The sequence below is a fragment of the Sardina pilchardus genome, chromosome 5 (genome assembly GCF_963854185.1).
Source record: "Sardina pilchardus chromosome 5, fSarPil1.1, whole genome shotgun sequence".
NCBI classification, from domain to species: domain Eukaryota; kingdom Metazoa; phylum Chordata; class Actinopteri; order Clupeiformes; family Clupeidae; genus Sardina; species Sardina pilchardus.
Window position 1 is genome coordinate 24,639,272 of NC_084998.1, and position 18,413 is coordinate 24,657,684.

At 43.2% G+C, this 18,413-nt stretch overlaps 1 protein-coding gene across 1 annotated transcript in view; it reads right to left on the bottom strand.

Moving 5' to 3' along the window:
• Positions 1 to 14,001, bottom strand: part of ubl3a (ubiquitin-like 3a) — a 24,978-nt gene extending 10,977 nt beyond the window's left edge. The window contains exon 1 of the mRNA XM_062537041.1: positions 13,323 to 14,001. Coding sequence (XP_062393025.1) covers positions 13,323 to 13,349 — 27 coding nt within the window. The 5' untranslated portion in view covers positions 13,350 to 14,001. The remainder of the gene's footprint in view (positions 1 to 13,322) is intronic.
• Positions 14,002 to 18,413: the final 4,412 nt, after the last annotated feature.

Below are 18,413 nucleotides of genomic sequence, written 5' to 3' on the forward strand. Positions count from 1 at the left end.
AACAATGCCCCTGGCAAGAATTTCTCCAAATAAGTCCGGCGAATCTAGTGGAAAGAAATTAGTAAGCTCCCTGCTGCTCCCCAAATGCTTGCCAGGACTACGCGTGAAGGATGCGAGGAGGCGCAGTCCACCTGTTTTGAAGTAAAGTCCCTTTTGAAGATAAATAAACATTTCTATCATTGCAGCCAATTAGTTGGGAGACTTCTAATGAATTCCACATAATCGTAATATAGCTAAATGTAATATAGCTGAATATTACTTCATATATTAGTAATAGATATAGTACTTGAATTTCAGTCAAATAAGATTTTTTAGATAATAAAAGCATGATATACCATCACCACCAATTTTAACAGTTGGTGCATTATGCATGTTTGTTCTGGTCTTCTGATGAAACACTCTGAACAGTGACTCAGTGATTTCACATTGGACAGATGAGAGCAGTGGGTCTCAGGGTGACTAATAATTAACAGGCAAACAGCACACACACATGTATGGTACTGCACATTCTCTACTTACAGTTAAGTGCAGGCTGTGGTCCACATGGGAGAATTCTCATTTTAAACTACATTACACAGAGAGGGATTGAAAGCCACTGTGAGTGAATAGTACAAAAAAGGGAGAGGGGATCAAAAAGACAAAAGAGAACTGAAAAAGGGACAGAAGAGGAGAAAAGACAGAGTGCCTAAGGACCCCGTATTTTATGAATAATGAGTACGGTACCAACTAAGGCAATGACGTCAAGCAAGTTCTTCAAGAGGAACAGTCCAGGTCATTTTAATTTATGAGAGATACTGCCCATCATCACGTCATTGACGTAGCTAAAAGCAGTACTCTTTTCAATTCCGGCTTACACATACCGTACAGCCACAAAACAGTTGTACAAAAATATATGCAGGAAGTAAAATAACTTATATCTTACCTATCCCATCAGGATAATAATCTGGACAAAGATTTCAAATAAATCTTCCTGTTAAACCAATCATGGCACTGAGAGTTTAAAGCTCAGTTTATTTTCATGGTCTATGGCCATTTATTAGACATTGCTACTTTTTTGCTACATTTTTGTTACATTGTTATTTGCATCTAACTATGTACCGGAAAGCCCTCTAAGTCTTGTCATAGTGTATTGATTGAATGAGAGCCGGTAATGATGTATATGAATGGACACTCACTCACTCACACACACACACACACACACACACACACACACACACACACACACACACACACACACACACTTCTGCCTCTTTCCTGCAGCATCCATTTTCATTAGCTTGATCAATCCAGGCCAGGCCTCACTTCCTCTCCAACAGCTGCAACCCAGTAGCAAATAAAGTAGAAGTGACAGGTGACCTACTACACACACACACACACACACACACACTCCTCTTTTCTCTTCCCTTCCTTATCACAGTCTTCCCATCATTCACCCAGGTATCACTCTCTAAACACCTGACTGCACTCATGTGACAAAATGGCAGTCATCAGCCACACTTTGATCACACTCCACCAATTCTTTCCTTCTTTCTTTCTTCCTTTCCTTCTCACTCTCTCTCTCTCTTTCTTTCTTCTTTTTCAGGGAGCCGGTGTCACCTTGACTGCACATCATTTCCGGCACAGTGATTATTGACAGGAGGACGTAAAGAAGGAGACTGGGGGCCAGAGGGCACCACACCCTGTGGACTGCTAATCTCAGACCACAAGTGAGGTCAGGACAAAAGCTGTAGCATATAAGACGCACTGGCACCACATAATACAGCCTTGCAAATACTGTGGACCTAAGGTTAGGTTCCAAATGTTGAATAATCTAAGTGTAGTGCATCACTCAACCTCAATGAAAAACATTTTGCTCTGTGAAGTAGTGCTATTTTTCACTAGCCTAGGTGCTGTAAATATAAGTAGTCATTAGAGACCATAAACAGGCCTTTGTGTAAAACTCACTCAAATATAGAGCTCCTAAAACAGGCCCAAGGGAGTTAGAGACAGAAGAGTGGATAACTGATTTGGTAGAGGAGGAATATATGATAACTAAAAATATTACTCTGGCTTCACAGCACTTATATGGCCTTGGGCTGCAGAGGCCTTGCCTCCAGTGATCATTAAATAAAGTGTTGAAAACCCTGAAAGCTTTGGGTGTTTGTGTTCTTCTTCCCGCCCTCCTCCCCTTGTCCGTGGACGAGGTCTCCGGGGAACAGGATTAGTGAAAGCCACCACCCAAAGCCCTCACCTTAGACTCAATAATCCTTGGAAAACAACACCAGCAGCCCAACCCAGTCCTGGACAACAATAGCTTCAACTAGACTGACCTTCCCAAAAGCTACACACGCTAGGTGTGCTACTAGTTGCCATTATTATTGCCACTGGTGGTCACACTACTGCTATTAGTCGCAGGAGTGCCCTCTCTGAGACACCGATAACAGCAACGCATTTTGATCCCTCAAATCCCCCACCGCCACCACCACCACCCTCAACGGCTCAGGGCAGCAGCAGCGGCACAAAGGCTCCTTTTCACCACACAGGACACCAGCCAGTGCTCGACCCCGCGTCAGAACATCACAGGAAGCCATTCATCAGCATGTGATGACTGTCTTGCGTCAGACCCCCCGTTTACGAAAAAAAAAAAATGTTAACACAGGCAGCGAAAGAAGGGGAAAAAAACAAAACAGATAATTTCATTACAACGTTGGCTAAGAAGACATGAATAGCCCACACTAGACATATTTAGAAGTCTGCCAAGAGGCAAAGTGGTGGGTGGGACAGGGGCGAGGCTTGAGGGGTGGGGGAGGGAGGGAGTGCTGTGCTGTTCTGTTCTCTCATGAGAAGTTAATTTAGTCTCTGACGGGTGGCCCCGGCAGAGTTCAGAACTAAAGGTGGGTGGGAGGAGACTCGTAGGCTCCAGGCCTGTGAGTGACAGACATGTCTGTGTCACACCGCAAGACGAGACCCATTTTTGTGTGTGTTTGTGTGTGTGTGTGTGTGTGTGTGTGTGTGTGTGTGTGTGTGTGTGTGTGTGTGTGTGTGTTTGTGGTTGTTTTATGAGGGATCGGTGCCCCCATTACCTTAATCTGTCTCTTTCCAGAATATAGGCCTGGCACAATTACATCACCTGTTTTGACTGCTTGAAGGACAGTTTATGGAGCTACAAAATTGTTATTTTTCAAAGCCAGACAGAGAAAAAAATATCTATTTTGTTATGATGTCAACACCTGCTGCAGTCTATTCAACCCCAATGTCATATCATACGCAAGCACAGAACATTTAGTATGTACTTAGAACATTAGTATATAATTATAAGCATAAACAATTGGTGCCAAACACTGATTAAATAGCCTTCAACTGCTTGATTCCTTGATGTTACTCAGGACTGTTGGTGGTCATGTGTTCAGGAAATTGGCTTCAGAGTAAGTGGTATACTGATACTCAAGTCATAACATAGTGCATAGTCCAGTGAGACACGTGCACTGTTACTGAGAGTCTCAGATCGGGTGCTTTTCGGGTGAGTTTACAAACGTTTCCATGGCTAGATCATGTTAGTGGGTACTGTAAGCATAAGTAGTAAAGCACTGGATTAGCAGTGACAGGACCACTCTGTCTTATGGCTTAGCATGGGCAGCTACTAGCATTCTGCTCACTGATCAACACACACACACACATAGAGAGAGAGAAAGAAAGAGAGAGAGAGAGAGAGAGGAGAGAGACGCATACACATACACATGAGCAAACTATATCTGAAATAGAGCCAACAGCTTTTGCTTGTTCTAGGAATATAGCACTGTGAGATTTCATTCAGTCTTTCATTCGTTGATCCCATCCTGTTGTCATCGTTCCTCTGCCGACATCGGGTGCGCTTTCTCCATGGGCCAATTACAGACAGATGGAGAGGCGGGCGAAGGGAGATATACAGCTAAGACCTCTGAAATCTCTCTCCGCTGCGCCTGGGATCTAATGCAGAGTGACACGTCGATCTCTGAGGACTAAGGTGATCCCTCGCTTCCCATGCTGTGTGTGTGTGTGTATGTGTGTGTGTGTGTGTGTGTGTGTGTGTGTGAGTGTATGTGTGAGAGAGAGAGAGCGACATAGGAGCAGAGAAGAGAGAGAAGGAAAGAAGCGTAAGAGAGTGGGGGTGAACGAGAGAGAGAGAGAAATGGGGGAGGGGGAGACACCTCACAAAACTATAATTAGAGTGTGAATGGGGAGGATATGTGAATATGAGATATGAGGTAGTACTATGCTATGGTGTCGGTTATCTTTGAGTAGTATGCATATGCTATGTGTATATGTCTGCACTCTTTGAGTGTGCATTAATAAGTATATGAATGCTGAAAGATAAGTGGTTTCCTCAGTGTGGTAGAGCGAGGCTATGTTGCCTCTTTAAGTGCTAATACAACAGCTTTCAGAGCACTCAAGCACTCTGATTCAAAATCACAAGGTGTACGCAAGCCCACTCCATTCCATGCATGAAATACTAAGGCTGAAAAGGACTTTGGACTGCATGAAGGAGTGTAAACACTTCCCATAAAACAGTAATGAAAAGTACTGAACTAGTATTTCAACAGTATTTGCACGGATGAAAAGCTAAACTTAATTGACTTGGCTGATAGGGACTCAGCAGGGCTATTTAATTCACAGTCGAGGCCCTGCGCAGCTTGGTCCATCTTTAATTTCTGTTTTAGGCCCCAGCTTTCTCTAGGCTACCAACTGCCAATTGTTCATAATCACCAAGGACTTTACCAGGGCATGACCTTTCTGTGACAGGCTGTGAGAACTGGCGTGTTCCCTACTCGCCTTCATCATTCGCAGATCTCAGACAATTACTTAGAGCCTCTAGACGACAAGAACTCACCTAGATTCAAATGTGAGATTTCAAGACCTCATCTTGTCACGAACACAGATGGTGTTTTTTTTTTTTTTTTTTCCTGAGAAAAGGTGTCATAATTCTTAAAGTGAGACGGTGCCTTGAGTCGCCTCTTCTCACCTCTGGGTTTCCTGTGCTAGTCAAGTGGAACAGTCGTACACCCAAGTGAGGGTCTTCTTTTTCTCAGTGGCTTACCAAACAACCCAGCATGGCTAGAGGGATGTGGCTCTGACAGCATACCACCGTCTCAAAACCTAACTGAAGATCTACAACCTGATATTCTTATGCAACTCGAGGAATAAGGCCAAAGGTGTTCTCTGGTCACCTTTATCTAATGATTTACTTTTTTAAAAGCTGGACAGCATATCCTTGGGTATCCCGAGAATGATTCATTCAGTTTTGTCTTTCATTAAATCCACAATCAAGGTCTTTGCAACAGACCGTCTTCTCAACAGAATTCTCAGCAGACTCTTAGTGATTTGCATGCCTTTACTCGACTGAATATCTACGGCCTGTCATTGGCATTTCTTACGGAAACATGGCCGACACAACACAAAGGCTGACAGCACTGTAAACACACTGACCCACCTCCAGCACTCTGTGTTTTTCATTCAGCTCACAGACACACACTCTCTCTCTCTCACACACACACACACACTCACACACGCACTCACATGGCTGAAGAAGACGTTCCACTGAGGCAGAAATATTGCGGTCTGAAAGCAGCCTTGGGATGATGAATTAGTAATGGTATGTTTTACTCCACTCGGCTGTATCTACTGTATGCCGCTCCATCTTTGAGATATCAACACAGCAGCACGCACTGTGTGTAGTTAACAATGACGATAAGGGGAGCGGCGGCGACGGCAAGAGGGAGACATAAGTCTGATGAAGACATTGCGTTTCACTAAGTCAGAGGTCTGTCTCGCCACAGACAGGGCCTGGCTTCCTCGGGAACCATTTCCCTGGTGGTAAACCACGAGCGCAGCACAATAGCAGCTGCAGGTTTGGGCATGTGCAAACGCTCGTTCAGCACTCCTGAAGGACATCCTGTCCAGACACCAAGAGGCTGGATATGGAAGAGACAGACAGAGAGAGAGAGAGAGAGAGAGAGAGAAAGAGAGAGAGAGAAAGGTAGTGCTCCACGTATAGAGCAACAAAGCAAAGAGAAAACCTAGACACTTCAAGAGACTCAAAGTGTTATTACTGGAGAATCAATAACACCACATGGATGATGAGGGAGAATGCTTAAGAACAGAGCTCACGGTTTGACCATCCCTTATCCCTTCCCACACACAGGCACACCGCTACAGCCAACCAGCCAGGGCAAATCCAGAGGAATTAGCACAGATTGAGGCTGCTAGCATTTACCAAAGCTCAGGCCATAAGGCATTCAGATGGAAGATTGCTCCACGAGCGGTGGCCCTGTGTCCCTAAGGCACGAGCTAGGAGAGGGGGGCTGTGCTGCTGAATTATTAAACGTGTATGTCATCATCCACATACTACCACACCGAATGTTTGGAGGGAACCATAACAGAGTAAACAGGTATTCCCATTGCAGATACACAATGTAGGTTTATTTGTGCTCGTGTTTGAGATTCAGGTCATAGCCCTGACAACTGGTTTGTGGTTGCATTGGTGCCAGGCAAGGATAGGCTAATTAAAATAAGGTGAACCTTCAAAGGAAGGGAAGACGCTTGATGCTTAGATGGGGTCCAGGGGGAACCAGCAAACGGATGCATCAGACAGGATGCCAATACGGATTGCAAAAAAAAAAAAAAACTGCTGCAGCACACAAGCTAACACACAGCCATAAAAGACACAACCTCAACACATCAGGCAATGCATGAGATGTCATGTAACAAGTCCATTAAAACAGGTTAGTCCAAAAGGTATGCAGAGAGGGAAAGTTGATGTCTGCTGTGTACATATACAGAGAGAGGGAGAGATTGAAGGAGAAATGAACAGCAAAAGAAAGAGGCAGGGAACGAGAGAGGGATATATAAACAGTGAACTATAGACAAGAGGATGGGAGAGGAGGGGAGAGAGAGAAAAAGAGAGAGAGAGAGAGAGAGAGAGAGAGAGAGAGAAAGGGAGGGAGACTCACATCTCCCTGCCAAATGAAGGCAGGCAGCCCCTTGCCCTGGAGCCAGTGGTCACGTGCTTTGTAGCAGTAAAGGGCAGACATCTGCAGAGACACTGTGGTGGAGAGGGCAGGCGGGAGAGAGGGGGAGGGGGAGGGGGGGTGTGTCCTTATCCTGGAATTGCCAGATGGCACAGAAAACTTCCAGGAGCACATTCTCTTTCATCTCACTGGCCCCTGTGCTTCATTTCTACAATATGCCCCTGTGTCTCGTTAGCAGTGCTCGTCAGACAAGTGCCTCGTTGAGCAGCGCTTTAAAAGATACAGTACATGCATGGGGGGGTTTTATGGACACTTTTCCCTTTCAACTCTTTTTTTCTTTTTTTTTTTTTTCCGAGGTGACCAGTACCCCAAGCGACCCTACAACCCGAAGAAGCGCTCTTTTCATCAAGGTCTGAAGTTGTTCCTCTACGCCTCCAAGATGCTGATTTCAACTTCATTAAACAGCATTCGTCAACAGCATCAGAGATTTTCAACTTTTCAACAAATCATCTATTATTGACTATAAACTGGTTATGATTTACCCACAAGTGACAAGGCTTTGATGACTTAATAAGCAACATAAATTGTTTTCCAAATGGCAGAGCTTCACTTTTTTCTACTTTGTTATTCTGGCCTTGATGGAGCAAGCACATGATTATGTCATCACATCAGCAAGCAGTCCAATCAATAATGCTGTTCCCTTAATTACTTAAATGGGTCCCTCAATGTGCAATCAGAACATAATCTGAGTGGCCCACAATGAGTTGAGTCTGAGTCACCATTTTGGTTTTCATTCTATGTTGTGCTATACGTTATATCATCAAAGCTCAATAGTGTGAGTGCCTTGTGTGAGTGCCTTGTTTGAGGTTCAGCTGTTTGCCATGCAGGCAAACCAAGAGCCACAAAACGCAATAGCAGCCCTTTGATGGAGTCTCACCAGTAGTGGTTCTTGGAAATGCTATACTGAATGTAACATGACATAGGCTAACAGTCCTCATTCACAAAACGGAACATTTAGTAACACTGACTCCTTAAGACTGCCGTTGTCTCGCTCATTTCTACCACATTAAACTCACTGGACCATAAACCTGCCAGTGCGCTCTGCCTCACTTGGACATTAACTCCCTAAGGTTAATTGGCTGCAGTAACAGTGTTATGGTTCTCATGCTTCATGCACGCAATGTCAAAACATAAGCTGCTATTTGAGCTCCCGTGCATCTTGATGTGAAGCCAACACAGCAGCATAATGCAAAGGACATGCCATGGACAGACCTGCGCTATGCATGAAGACTTCTCTTGTTCTATTGGTAACAGATTTTCAGTCATGCTCTACCAGTGGGCTTCCCTTGCTCTCATTTTCTTTTTAACATACATACATACATACATTCATACATACATTGCCTACATACATACATACATACACACATACAGGGTGTACATCTACATCTAGTTATCCTCTTCATACGCAAAGTCCAAGTCATTATCCACTGCAGCATTTGATTAGACAGGAAAGGGCTGTCTATGAGCACCTGGCTTTATGTCTGTACTGCTCTGTGCGGTGGGGTGTCGACGCACTAGAGCATTCTGACTACTTTGTGAGTGCTGAAATTGAAACATGACCATGATATTTCCTTCCTTTTTGTCATTTCGCCATCTGTCGATGTTCGTAATTGAACACTTCCTGGTTTAAGGTCAGGATAAGCAAGAGAAGGAGATGGACCACAACAGCTTTTCTATCCAGAGAACTTCAGTGCAACATCCTGTTCAAGCTTTCACAAAATGAACGGATTAGGTGATGGATCATCAATGCTAATGTCTTCAGGTACAGCTCCAGTGATAGTTGGTAATATTTAAGAAACCTACTGTGAGAGTTCTTGTGAGAGGCCTTGAACTCTCTCTCCCTTAACATGGCCACTGTGTAACAATGTTTTCCAGGAAATGCAAACCAGGTCAATCACTTCTCTGGAAAAGGTCCCATGCTGAATATCTCAAAGCAAATATTTAGATATCAAACATTAGGCTGGTAGGACCAGGCTATATGAATTAGGCTACACAGCACGGCAGGTAGAGGAAGGAGGGACAATGCCACAAACCTACTTAGGTAGAAGAGAATGTACCACCTGCTAGGAACAAATATGCCTGTATACCTTATATAAATACCAACATCTATTAAGTCCTTTGTGACCACAGGGAACGGGGAATGTTTCACTTTGTGGTGTAGACCACCTGAACCAGACTATTTGATGTTTCATTAACACAAAGAGGCTTGGTATTTTCTTCACAGACCTGCTTAAAAGTTCCTAGCTGTTTCATTCTCTGCTCATCTGACAACTAGAAACACCACAGAATCGTTTTACCTTCTGCCAGATATTTCTATTTATGCAACCTTTGTTGCCATTCGATATTTAAAATCCTCCAGGAAATTGTTTCTGCGAGAAAATATTCTAAACATGAATTCTGATTCGCTAGACATTTGCCCAAGTAAAATCCAAAAGGAGGAACTGCAACAATTTCCTGATTCTCATTTCCTGATTCACTCTGAAACCAACTACTAACATCTAGATGATTTATAAAATAAACTTACTGATATATTATTCTAGTGGTAGGCCTATCGGTAATCTGGTATTCAGATGAAGCTTCGCCTTCCATAAAGGCCTATATTTTACCTGGGCCCTGACTCACCTTCAACACCACATTTGTAGACACCCACATACCAACTACCTCTATAACTGTGAGGCAATGGCATATGAGAAACAAAACCATGCATCCAAAGGAAGAAAGACAGAGTCCACCATTTTAGAAAGGCTGAGACTATATCACAAGATATTGACAGGATGTGGGGCACACTAAAGGAGCAGCTTGAACAGGAGCAGGCTGAGCATTTATAAATGTGTGCACCTCTCTCAGACTCTGCTGTAAATTGTCCTCAGTCGAGTTGAAAGGCTCCTTTATTGAGTGAGTCTGTGCCACTTCCTCTCTCCCTCCCCTCTGTCTCTCTCTCTCCCTCTCTCTCTCTCTCCCCCTCTCTTTCCCTCAAGTCTTTAACCCCCTCATGGTCACTCTGCCGCAGGGCTTTTTTTTCAGGCTAATCTCCTCTGCTCCCAACATTTGATGAACCTTTTTTGTCCACCCCCTGCCTATGTTTACCCTGAGGCGTTGACTAAAACTCTAAGCCTCTCCCCTCCTCTTCTTCTTCTCCTCCTTCCTCTAACTTCCATCCATCCATATTGACAGGGAGGGGATGCATTCAGAGGCAGCCAACTGTGACATCCAATGCAGGTCAGGGGTCGGCGGGGCTCTCGTCCATCAAGCGCTCTCCCTCTCCCGCTCTATAAATGACCTCATCAGCACCCATTGTACCCGGGCAGAACAACACTTCCTGCTTTTCTTCTTATCTGAAATATGATTTGTGATTGTGTAAAGGTCTAAAATGACACAGCAAGCCTGTCAGGAAAAACGGGTTTGGTTTTATACTGCAGATTTCCTCAAGTCACTCGTAGCCTCAGACAGCTGATCTGCACCAGGCCTTGTGCAGTGGTTGTTGATATAACACTGTAACGTGGCACTAGGACTAGAGAGTAAGATTATGATTATGTAATAAATGTAATCTTTTTCAGCTGTACATTCAACCCGACTAACAGCAGCCCATTTCCATGCTAACAGAATAGGAAGCTTTTTCATCCCAATCAATAAAACAACCACCAAAAGAGCCCATTGGTCTATGGATTCATGACACCAACACTCAGCTATTGAGCAGTGTTAATGCACCCACATGAAGTCCTCTAACCATTGATGACTCAGGCAGTCAAACTAGACACAATAAAGCATCCATTCACAGATCCATTCACAGATTACTTCCCATCATACAAACACGGACAGGAAACTGGATTCTCTTTGGAACTCAACACAATCTCACTGCAAAACTACATTATTTCACGTCCTGTTGATGTTGCGTAAAAATAGAAGAGTAAACCTAGTTTAAAATGGAAACGTGTTGACTTATTATTGTGTCCTGTGAGAAGCGCAAGAAACTTAGAACCTGTCCACGGTTCGATGCAAACACTTGAGTCAGAACAGAGGATAATGAACAACCTTCTCATGAGAGAATGTCAGCATTCCCCTTGTTCACCGCCCATTATGTTACGATCTGTTAAGCAATGCCGAGATAGACAGTGAGAACAGGGCTGAACTCAACTGCTGCTGTCTACTACTCCTGCTTTCACAGCAGTTCTATGACTAGAGTATTTTAGTTAAGGAAGGTGCCGTTTCATCATGAAAGAACCAACAGGATAGCTGTAATGAAAAGTACAGTGTGTTCGTGCTGAGTGCTTAAATCCTCCTCGACTAATTCACCTTACTTGGCTACTGCTCTACCAAATTGGTATCAAGCATGTGTATCTACAGCTGTCAATGTCCTTCGAGTAGGGGCCAATGCATGCTTCCTACCGATGTGAAAGTCTCAACATTGTGGACCGTTTGAGACAGTTGTTGTGGACTATTTATGTGCTGGTGGCAGAGACTAACATGAGGACACACTTGGGGAAATTATAGAACCAAAGTGTCTGGACTTGTCAAGTACCGATGCATAATGTTTATTACAGTGCTGTTGGTACTGTTGATCTGGAGATGAGGGCTCAAACACCAATGTTACATCTGAATAGGCAAACTAAGCTTGAGGACATCTTACACGCGTTGTGGATCCCACGTCATTCAAAAGAGCCATGGTTGTAGATCGGCTCATCTGAAGACAATGTTCGATGGATGATTCTATATCACTGACATCAGTACATTCTCACCGAACAAAACTTCTGCTTAGCGCTGAGCTTTCTTTGTCAAAGGGCAATGTTAAAATCTAAGTTGACGCTGTAATCTACACAAACAGCCACACAAATTCCCAACTACGGTAAAGTAGACATGAAGTGGTACCAATATCATCACACAAGTACCACCTGTCCAAGCACCAGTCTCTTGATAAAAGTGTTCTGGCAATTAACAACAAAAGAGCTAATTTAGAGTCTGTGGCCTATCTGATGTGCCACTTCCTCTGCAGTGTTTTGAGAGTGACTGAGAAACTGTGAGAAAAGGAGAAGGGCGTAGAAAGAGATCTTTTAAGAGGATAATGACACATACCCTTTAACACACACACACACACACACACACACACACACACACACACACACACACACACACACACACACACACACACACACACACACACACACACACACACACACACACACACACACACACACACACACAGTCATTGTTTGACACCCTACCCCCACACACCTCCCCCATTCCCACCTACCCACCCGGGATGTGGACCACACACCGATATGCCAAAAGTGTCCTGGTTAGTGTTACAAGAACCTTGCAACAATCTACAAACTACAACAAAGAAATCTGATCTCTGGTCCTAACACATAAGCAGTGCAAAAGAAACCAGTGTTGTATCCTAACATGACATTCCTGAATAGAAGCATGATTAAAAAAAAAAAAAAGAAAGACATTTAATATAGTATCCCACACAAACTAGAATTGGTAAGAAATGTTTGAATCATCATGTGCAGAGAGAAGTTAAGATCATCTGAGATCTACAAGTTCCTCAAAACCCCTAACCTGATGTCTATCATTTTAAGAACCTTAACAACATGTCCATGGACAGGAGAATAACTAGATATTTCCCATTTTTTGTTATGCAGTCTGATGAAGGGAAAAGACAATTATTATACTTTCTACACAACCAAATATTCATCCAAAACTTCGGATAGATTATAATAGGCTACTGGACGTTGGTGGAGGAACAACAGACTAGTCTACAGACACGAGCACAAAATCACGTGTAGGCTCAGTTTCAGCTGAGTTCAGTAAAGAGCAATGGGCTCAGGCATAACCTCTACGACTGTCTGGTGTGTTTGGGATACAGCAGCCCAGGTATGCTTCAGAAAAATACCCCAAATATTCAAGGTCTGCAAATTACGCTCCACGGAATCGCCAATGATAAGCCAAAACAGTGAGCTGAAAAAGCAGTCGACAATCGACAGTAGGCAAATTGTGCTGCTTATATCTGCCACTGTGCGAAGTAGCTTACTTCAGCCATGGTTGGATATGAAAATGCATGCAAATAGTTTCTTATAAAAACAGAGGGGGACCCGTGAGCGTCATCAGCAAACTCCTTTAAGCTATTTGCAGACGTTGTCATTCTCTGGACTACATGAGGCCCTCAAAATGCAACTGCCAATTTGAATTTTGACTACTTTAATTAAACACAGCTAAGAAACTTTACGAGGGAAGGGACTTGCTTGGTATTCGAAAGTGTGTCCAATAAAGCGTTCTCACCATATCCGCCGGGATAGTGCTCGTCATCTTAGAACAGTGTCCTTTCGCAATTTCACAGTAGAAAGTATTTCCTTGTATTCACTTCGTTCTTTTCTGTCTTTGTTTCAGCGACTGAATAACCATAGGCTATGCCGAGGTCAATGAAATACCCTTCAAAAATGTTTATTCGTTACTCCTGTCCCCACGAATGCGCAGAGGTAGTTGGGCAAATGTAGGAATGTGTTCTTGTATTATTCATTTGCTTAGGATTTCTTCAGATTCACTTTATAAAAAAATAGCCAATATTTCTATTGCGTGGGAGGTCCCACTCCCATACCCCAGAAAAGAAAAAAATATCAATATTGAAAAGAGGTTCCTACGCCATAGGAAAACGGAATTATGATGAAATATCCAAGGGTCGACCTCGACGTAATTTCGTGCGCTTTACCAAAATATATCACCAAAAGACCATAGCGTCCCTATTCCGCTGAAGTCGACGACAAAAACAATAGCCGTACGTCCGGTATTTCGTTAAATTGCCGTTTTTCACTAACTGTGTTCCTCTGCGCCGCTGTCTGCTGTCATCCTGTCTCACAAAAACATGGCGGCACTTCTCATGAGAAAAAAACTGAACAAGGAACTGTGGCTGGTTACAGTAGCTAGATAAAAAGCGCACGATGTCGTTTGGTAGGCCTATGTAAATGCATAGCCTACGCCTCCGTACGACTTTTGTGAAGGGGCGGAGAATTATTTTTTTTTTTCAGGCACGCCTCCCTCCTCAAAGGTCGATGCTCATATCGCACAGTAGGCTAATTGCATAGGTGTTCATGAAATTCAGAGGACCATATAGCTAAGGTACCTTAAGATGCCAGAAAGGGTGTTTTTATTCTATATAGCAAGAAAAAGGGGACAGCATAATAGGCATAGCAAGACTTGTAGACTGATTTGTAGGCATAGAATGAATTACAGTAATAGCATAGAATGAATTAATTTTGTTCAGAGACAGTTTATATTTTCTGTTTGTGCTGTGCACAACAATGGCTAAATTTAAACTCAGACATTTGTATAAATAGCCTGTTGGTGATCCTATGGTTCTCTAGGGTCAAATGTCTGTAAGGCTAGCCTATAGCCTATATGGTTGATTCTTAGGAGTTGTGCTCAGAGCTCTAAGAGCAGACTAAGCTTTTAATCAGCCACAGAGGCTGATCACTATTGTGAAACTACTCTTTACCATTGTGGGAAATTCTTCTGTATAGCTGTGGTTAATCCAGGTATTCCAGATGTATGACTGTACACGTGGATTGTGTGTGTGTGTGTGTGCGTGTGCGTGTGCGTGTGCGTGTGCGTGTGTGTGTGTGTGTGTGTGTGTGCGCACACGTGTGTGTGTGTGCGCACACGTGTGTGTGTGTGTGTGTGCGTGCGTGCGTGTGTGTGTGTGTGTGTGTGTGTGTGTGTGTGTGTGTGCGCGCGCGCACGTGTGTGTGTGTTCCTCATACATGTGTGTGTAGGCCTAAATGCAAATTGTCACCGCTATTGGAAATTGTTGTTGTGACATTCTTGTCTGGATGATTTGCTCCTCTAGGATCAATTGTGGTTGTGAGCCTGGTCCTAAATTATATTGCAAATTATAGGCTACAACCCAATTCTGAAATACACATGTAATGTGTTTTTTCTTTTTTTTACTCTTAAACTATTTGAAATATTGCTTCATAATGACCTATTCCTGGACCTCCTTGACAGCGTTGACCTTTTTTAAACCTTACTGACTTCCTGAATCTCATTTTCAGTACAGTGTTATTCAAGTAATTATTAACATTCTCTTTGACAGCTGGTATTGTTCTTTATAGTCGCAGTAGCTTAGCCCTATTCAAAGTGCAGAGGACACAAGTTATATTCTCTGGAGATCACTAGGAAATTACTTTTCAGTAAGGCGGCTGACAAGTTTTTCAGCAATTTATTTTAAAGAGCACATGTTTACCACCAATAGCCCAACTTTCTCAACTGTTTAAAACCACTTGACAGCTCCACAGAAGTTATAGACAAGAATGTTGGTAAAATGGGTGGCCATTGCTTGGAAAGGTGGACAAAACCCAGCAACCCCTCATTCTGGCTGACAATGCTCCTCATGTTTAGTCTTCTTGCTGCTCAGCATTTCTTCCCCCAGGGAGTGGTGAACAGCAGTGTGGCTGCCCATCCAAAGGAGACCTCTGGTTATACATTTAGCCCTTGGCTCTATTATGGTGTATGAGTAACTGAGTTCATGTCGGTGTGTTTGCTGCTATTTTTAATCCTGTTTTTCCTGGATCCAAAGGGCAAGTGGTAGGGTTGCATGTGACTGTACAGATTGTCTTTTGTACCTATATGTTTCAGTTTATGACATGCGTATATGGCTTTTTAAGGTTTAAATAAGGTGTATTGAAATATCCAGTTGGGTTATATACACTGCTGCAAAGCTGCTTATTCAAATGGATCACATCTTGTATGACTTTTCAATATGGCTTGCACACCTGTGGAAAAGAAGTCTGGGACTTTTGTGACGTTTCCCACAGCAATATTTGAGTTATTCAAATTCAAAAGTTCATCTGTCACACACTGCTGTTTGCTCAATCACTGAACCATGGAAATGTTGCACTTGTGTTGATCTTGCTGACTTGTGGTTAGTGCTTTGGTCAGAAATCCTGTTTGACCAGAAACAGTGTAGCCTAATGCCGATCACTTCCCTTTTAAGGATTGTTTTCTTTCTCTTTGCTTGTGTTTTTCTCTCCAGACCAAACCGTCTTTCGTGCCCATAAACTTTCCGTCTTTTCGCTTCGCCATCTCTGCAGGTCTTCATCATCACATCATTGCTTTTGACTAGATTATTGACGCCAGTTGGAGCTCAGGAAACAAAAGCTACATTCTAAAACATTCATAGTTTGAGATTCAATTATTTTGGAGTGTGTAATCATACTGCCCCAGCGCTGCATCTGTTTGTCCATGAGCACATGGAATAGTTTGTCCAGAAAATCCCCTCCGCCCATGTATCTGGGAAAGGACATGTGTTTCATCTTAGATTAATATTAGTGAAAGGCATGCAGTTACAAGGGGCAGATGGAATGAGAGCTGGGTGTGTTTCAGATGGGGAAATGGATGGTTAGTATACCTCTGACAATGGCGCAGCTGTCCTCTGACCATGTGCGTTTATACTGAAGTAATCGACTTAAAATCAATCGCATGTGAACACTCTGTTCTTCAAACAGTGACACAGGTCTCTCTCTCTCTCTCTCTCTCTCTTCTCTCTCCCCCTCTCTCAGTCTGTATAAAAGCTGTCGAAATGTTGCCTCACGTTAGAGATACAGAAATTGTTATCAAGTGTTGTTTTATTGCAAGGCTATAAGGTGTTTAAGATATAGATTTAAGAAACTAATGAGTCCGTTTTGAGAGTTTTTGATTGCCCTCCTGATTTTCTTCAAACTATTTGAAAAGTGCTTCGTTGTTGTTTCAAGGTCTAACACATTCTCACAAGGTCTAACAAATCTCGCACATATCTATTTGTTTTACCACTAAGCAGCATATATGTGGGAGCCAGAGCCTCTGTTCTTACATCATGAGGAAAAGAGGAAGAAGGAATCTGCCTAGCTGTCTTTCCAGAAAACCAATATAAAAGTGTGTGTGTGTGTGTGTGTGTGTGTGTGTGTGTGTGTGTGTGTGTGTGTGTAAAGTACATGTGTGTGGCTGTTCTGAACTAGGAGAGAAATTCCAACGCTGTATGAACTACCTGGCTTACCCTCTCTCCTCAGAAACATCCATCTAGTAAGTACCACCTGAAACAACACCCCTGTTTATTCTCCTCACCTTTAAAAAAAAAGAAAAACAAGGCTTGTCGCCAATGTTTCACAAGGACCTCAGTGTGACTCTGAGTAAGAACTGTGTTTATGTGTTTGCTATGTCTGTGTGTATATGCGTGTGTGTGCACGTGTGTGCGTGTGTGTGTTGGTCAGTGTACAACCCCACCCCTAGAGTCTAAAGTGCTGATTTTTCCATTGTTATGCTGATGTCATGCCAACTAAGCCACACCCTGCTGAGCAGATATTCTACGAGGGTGGATCTCAGGCTAGCATTATGGAAAGTCAGCTTTGTTATTTTAGCAGACGTTGGAGTCTGCTTAGCTACACTGCAATCAATACCCACTGCAAAGAGTCAATGACACAGCCAAACAGAGATATCTATCTGCTAGGTGACATGCTGCTAAGAGGTGACTGTGTGTGTGTGTGTGTGTGTGTGTGTGTGTGTGTGTGTGTGTGTGTGTGTGTGTGTGTATGTGTGTGTGTGTGTGTGTGTGCGTAGGAGTGTGTATTGTTGAGATATCAAAATGGGATGTTAGTTTGGAAATCTCTGGCTATCATCAATGTGACACCTATGTGTGTGTGTGTGTATGTGTGTGTGAGTGCATGCGTGTGTATCATCAGAAGGTCTATTTAGATGCCATTATTAAAACTGTCAAGTGACGCCAAGACAAGGCCTGTCATTATCACGTGTATTCACCAACGTGAGGTGAGAACAGACCTTGTGAGCAGGTTAATTTGTGGTGGTTTGGAAACACTGCTTCAGTGGGATGCTGGCTTTCGCAAGAATGGTCATTACATATCCCCTGTAATTACATACCAAGGCCAGCCACCATGTTCAGCACAGATACATAAAAGGTCATTCTGCTCATTATAAAGTGAAGAGGCTATATCATTATCGGTGCAATAATGTATGTTCCATGATTTTTAATACCTCCTGAAAATGTCACGAACGTTGCATTTGGGGCTAAGCCTTCATAATACATAGGCTGGGTAAACCCAGCCTGATCTGCCAGCGATTTTGATTTCGCCCAGCAGCTCAGGCTGGAAACCTGCACATCTATCTCTCCTGCTTCCTGTCCACGTTTGCTGGGTCCAATCACAAACTGGCTTATCCACCAGGTGCTCCCGGATCATTGGTTGAAGTACTATTGGAGTCATTTGAACTATGCCCATTGCCCACGGATCACACCTCTTGTGCAGTAGAAATAAAGTGCAGACTCCCCAGACTAATGTTCAATCTTAAAAGATTGAGCCTAATATGGTGATAGCCAGACTACATAATTGG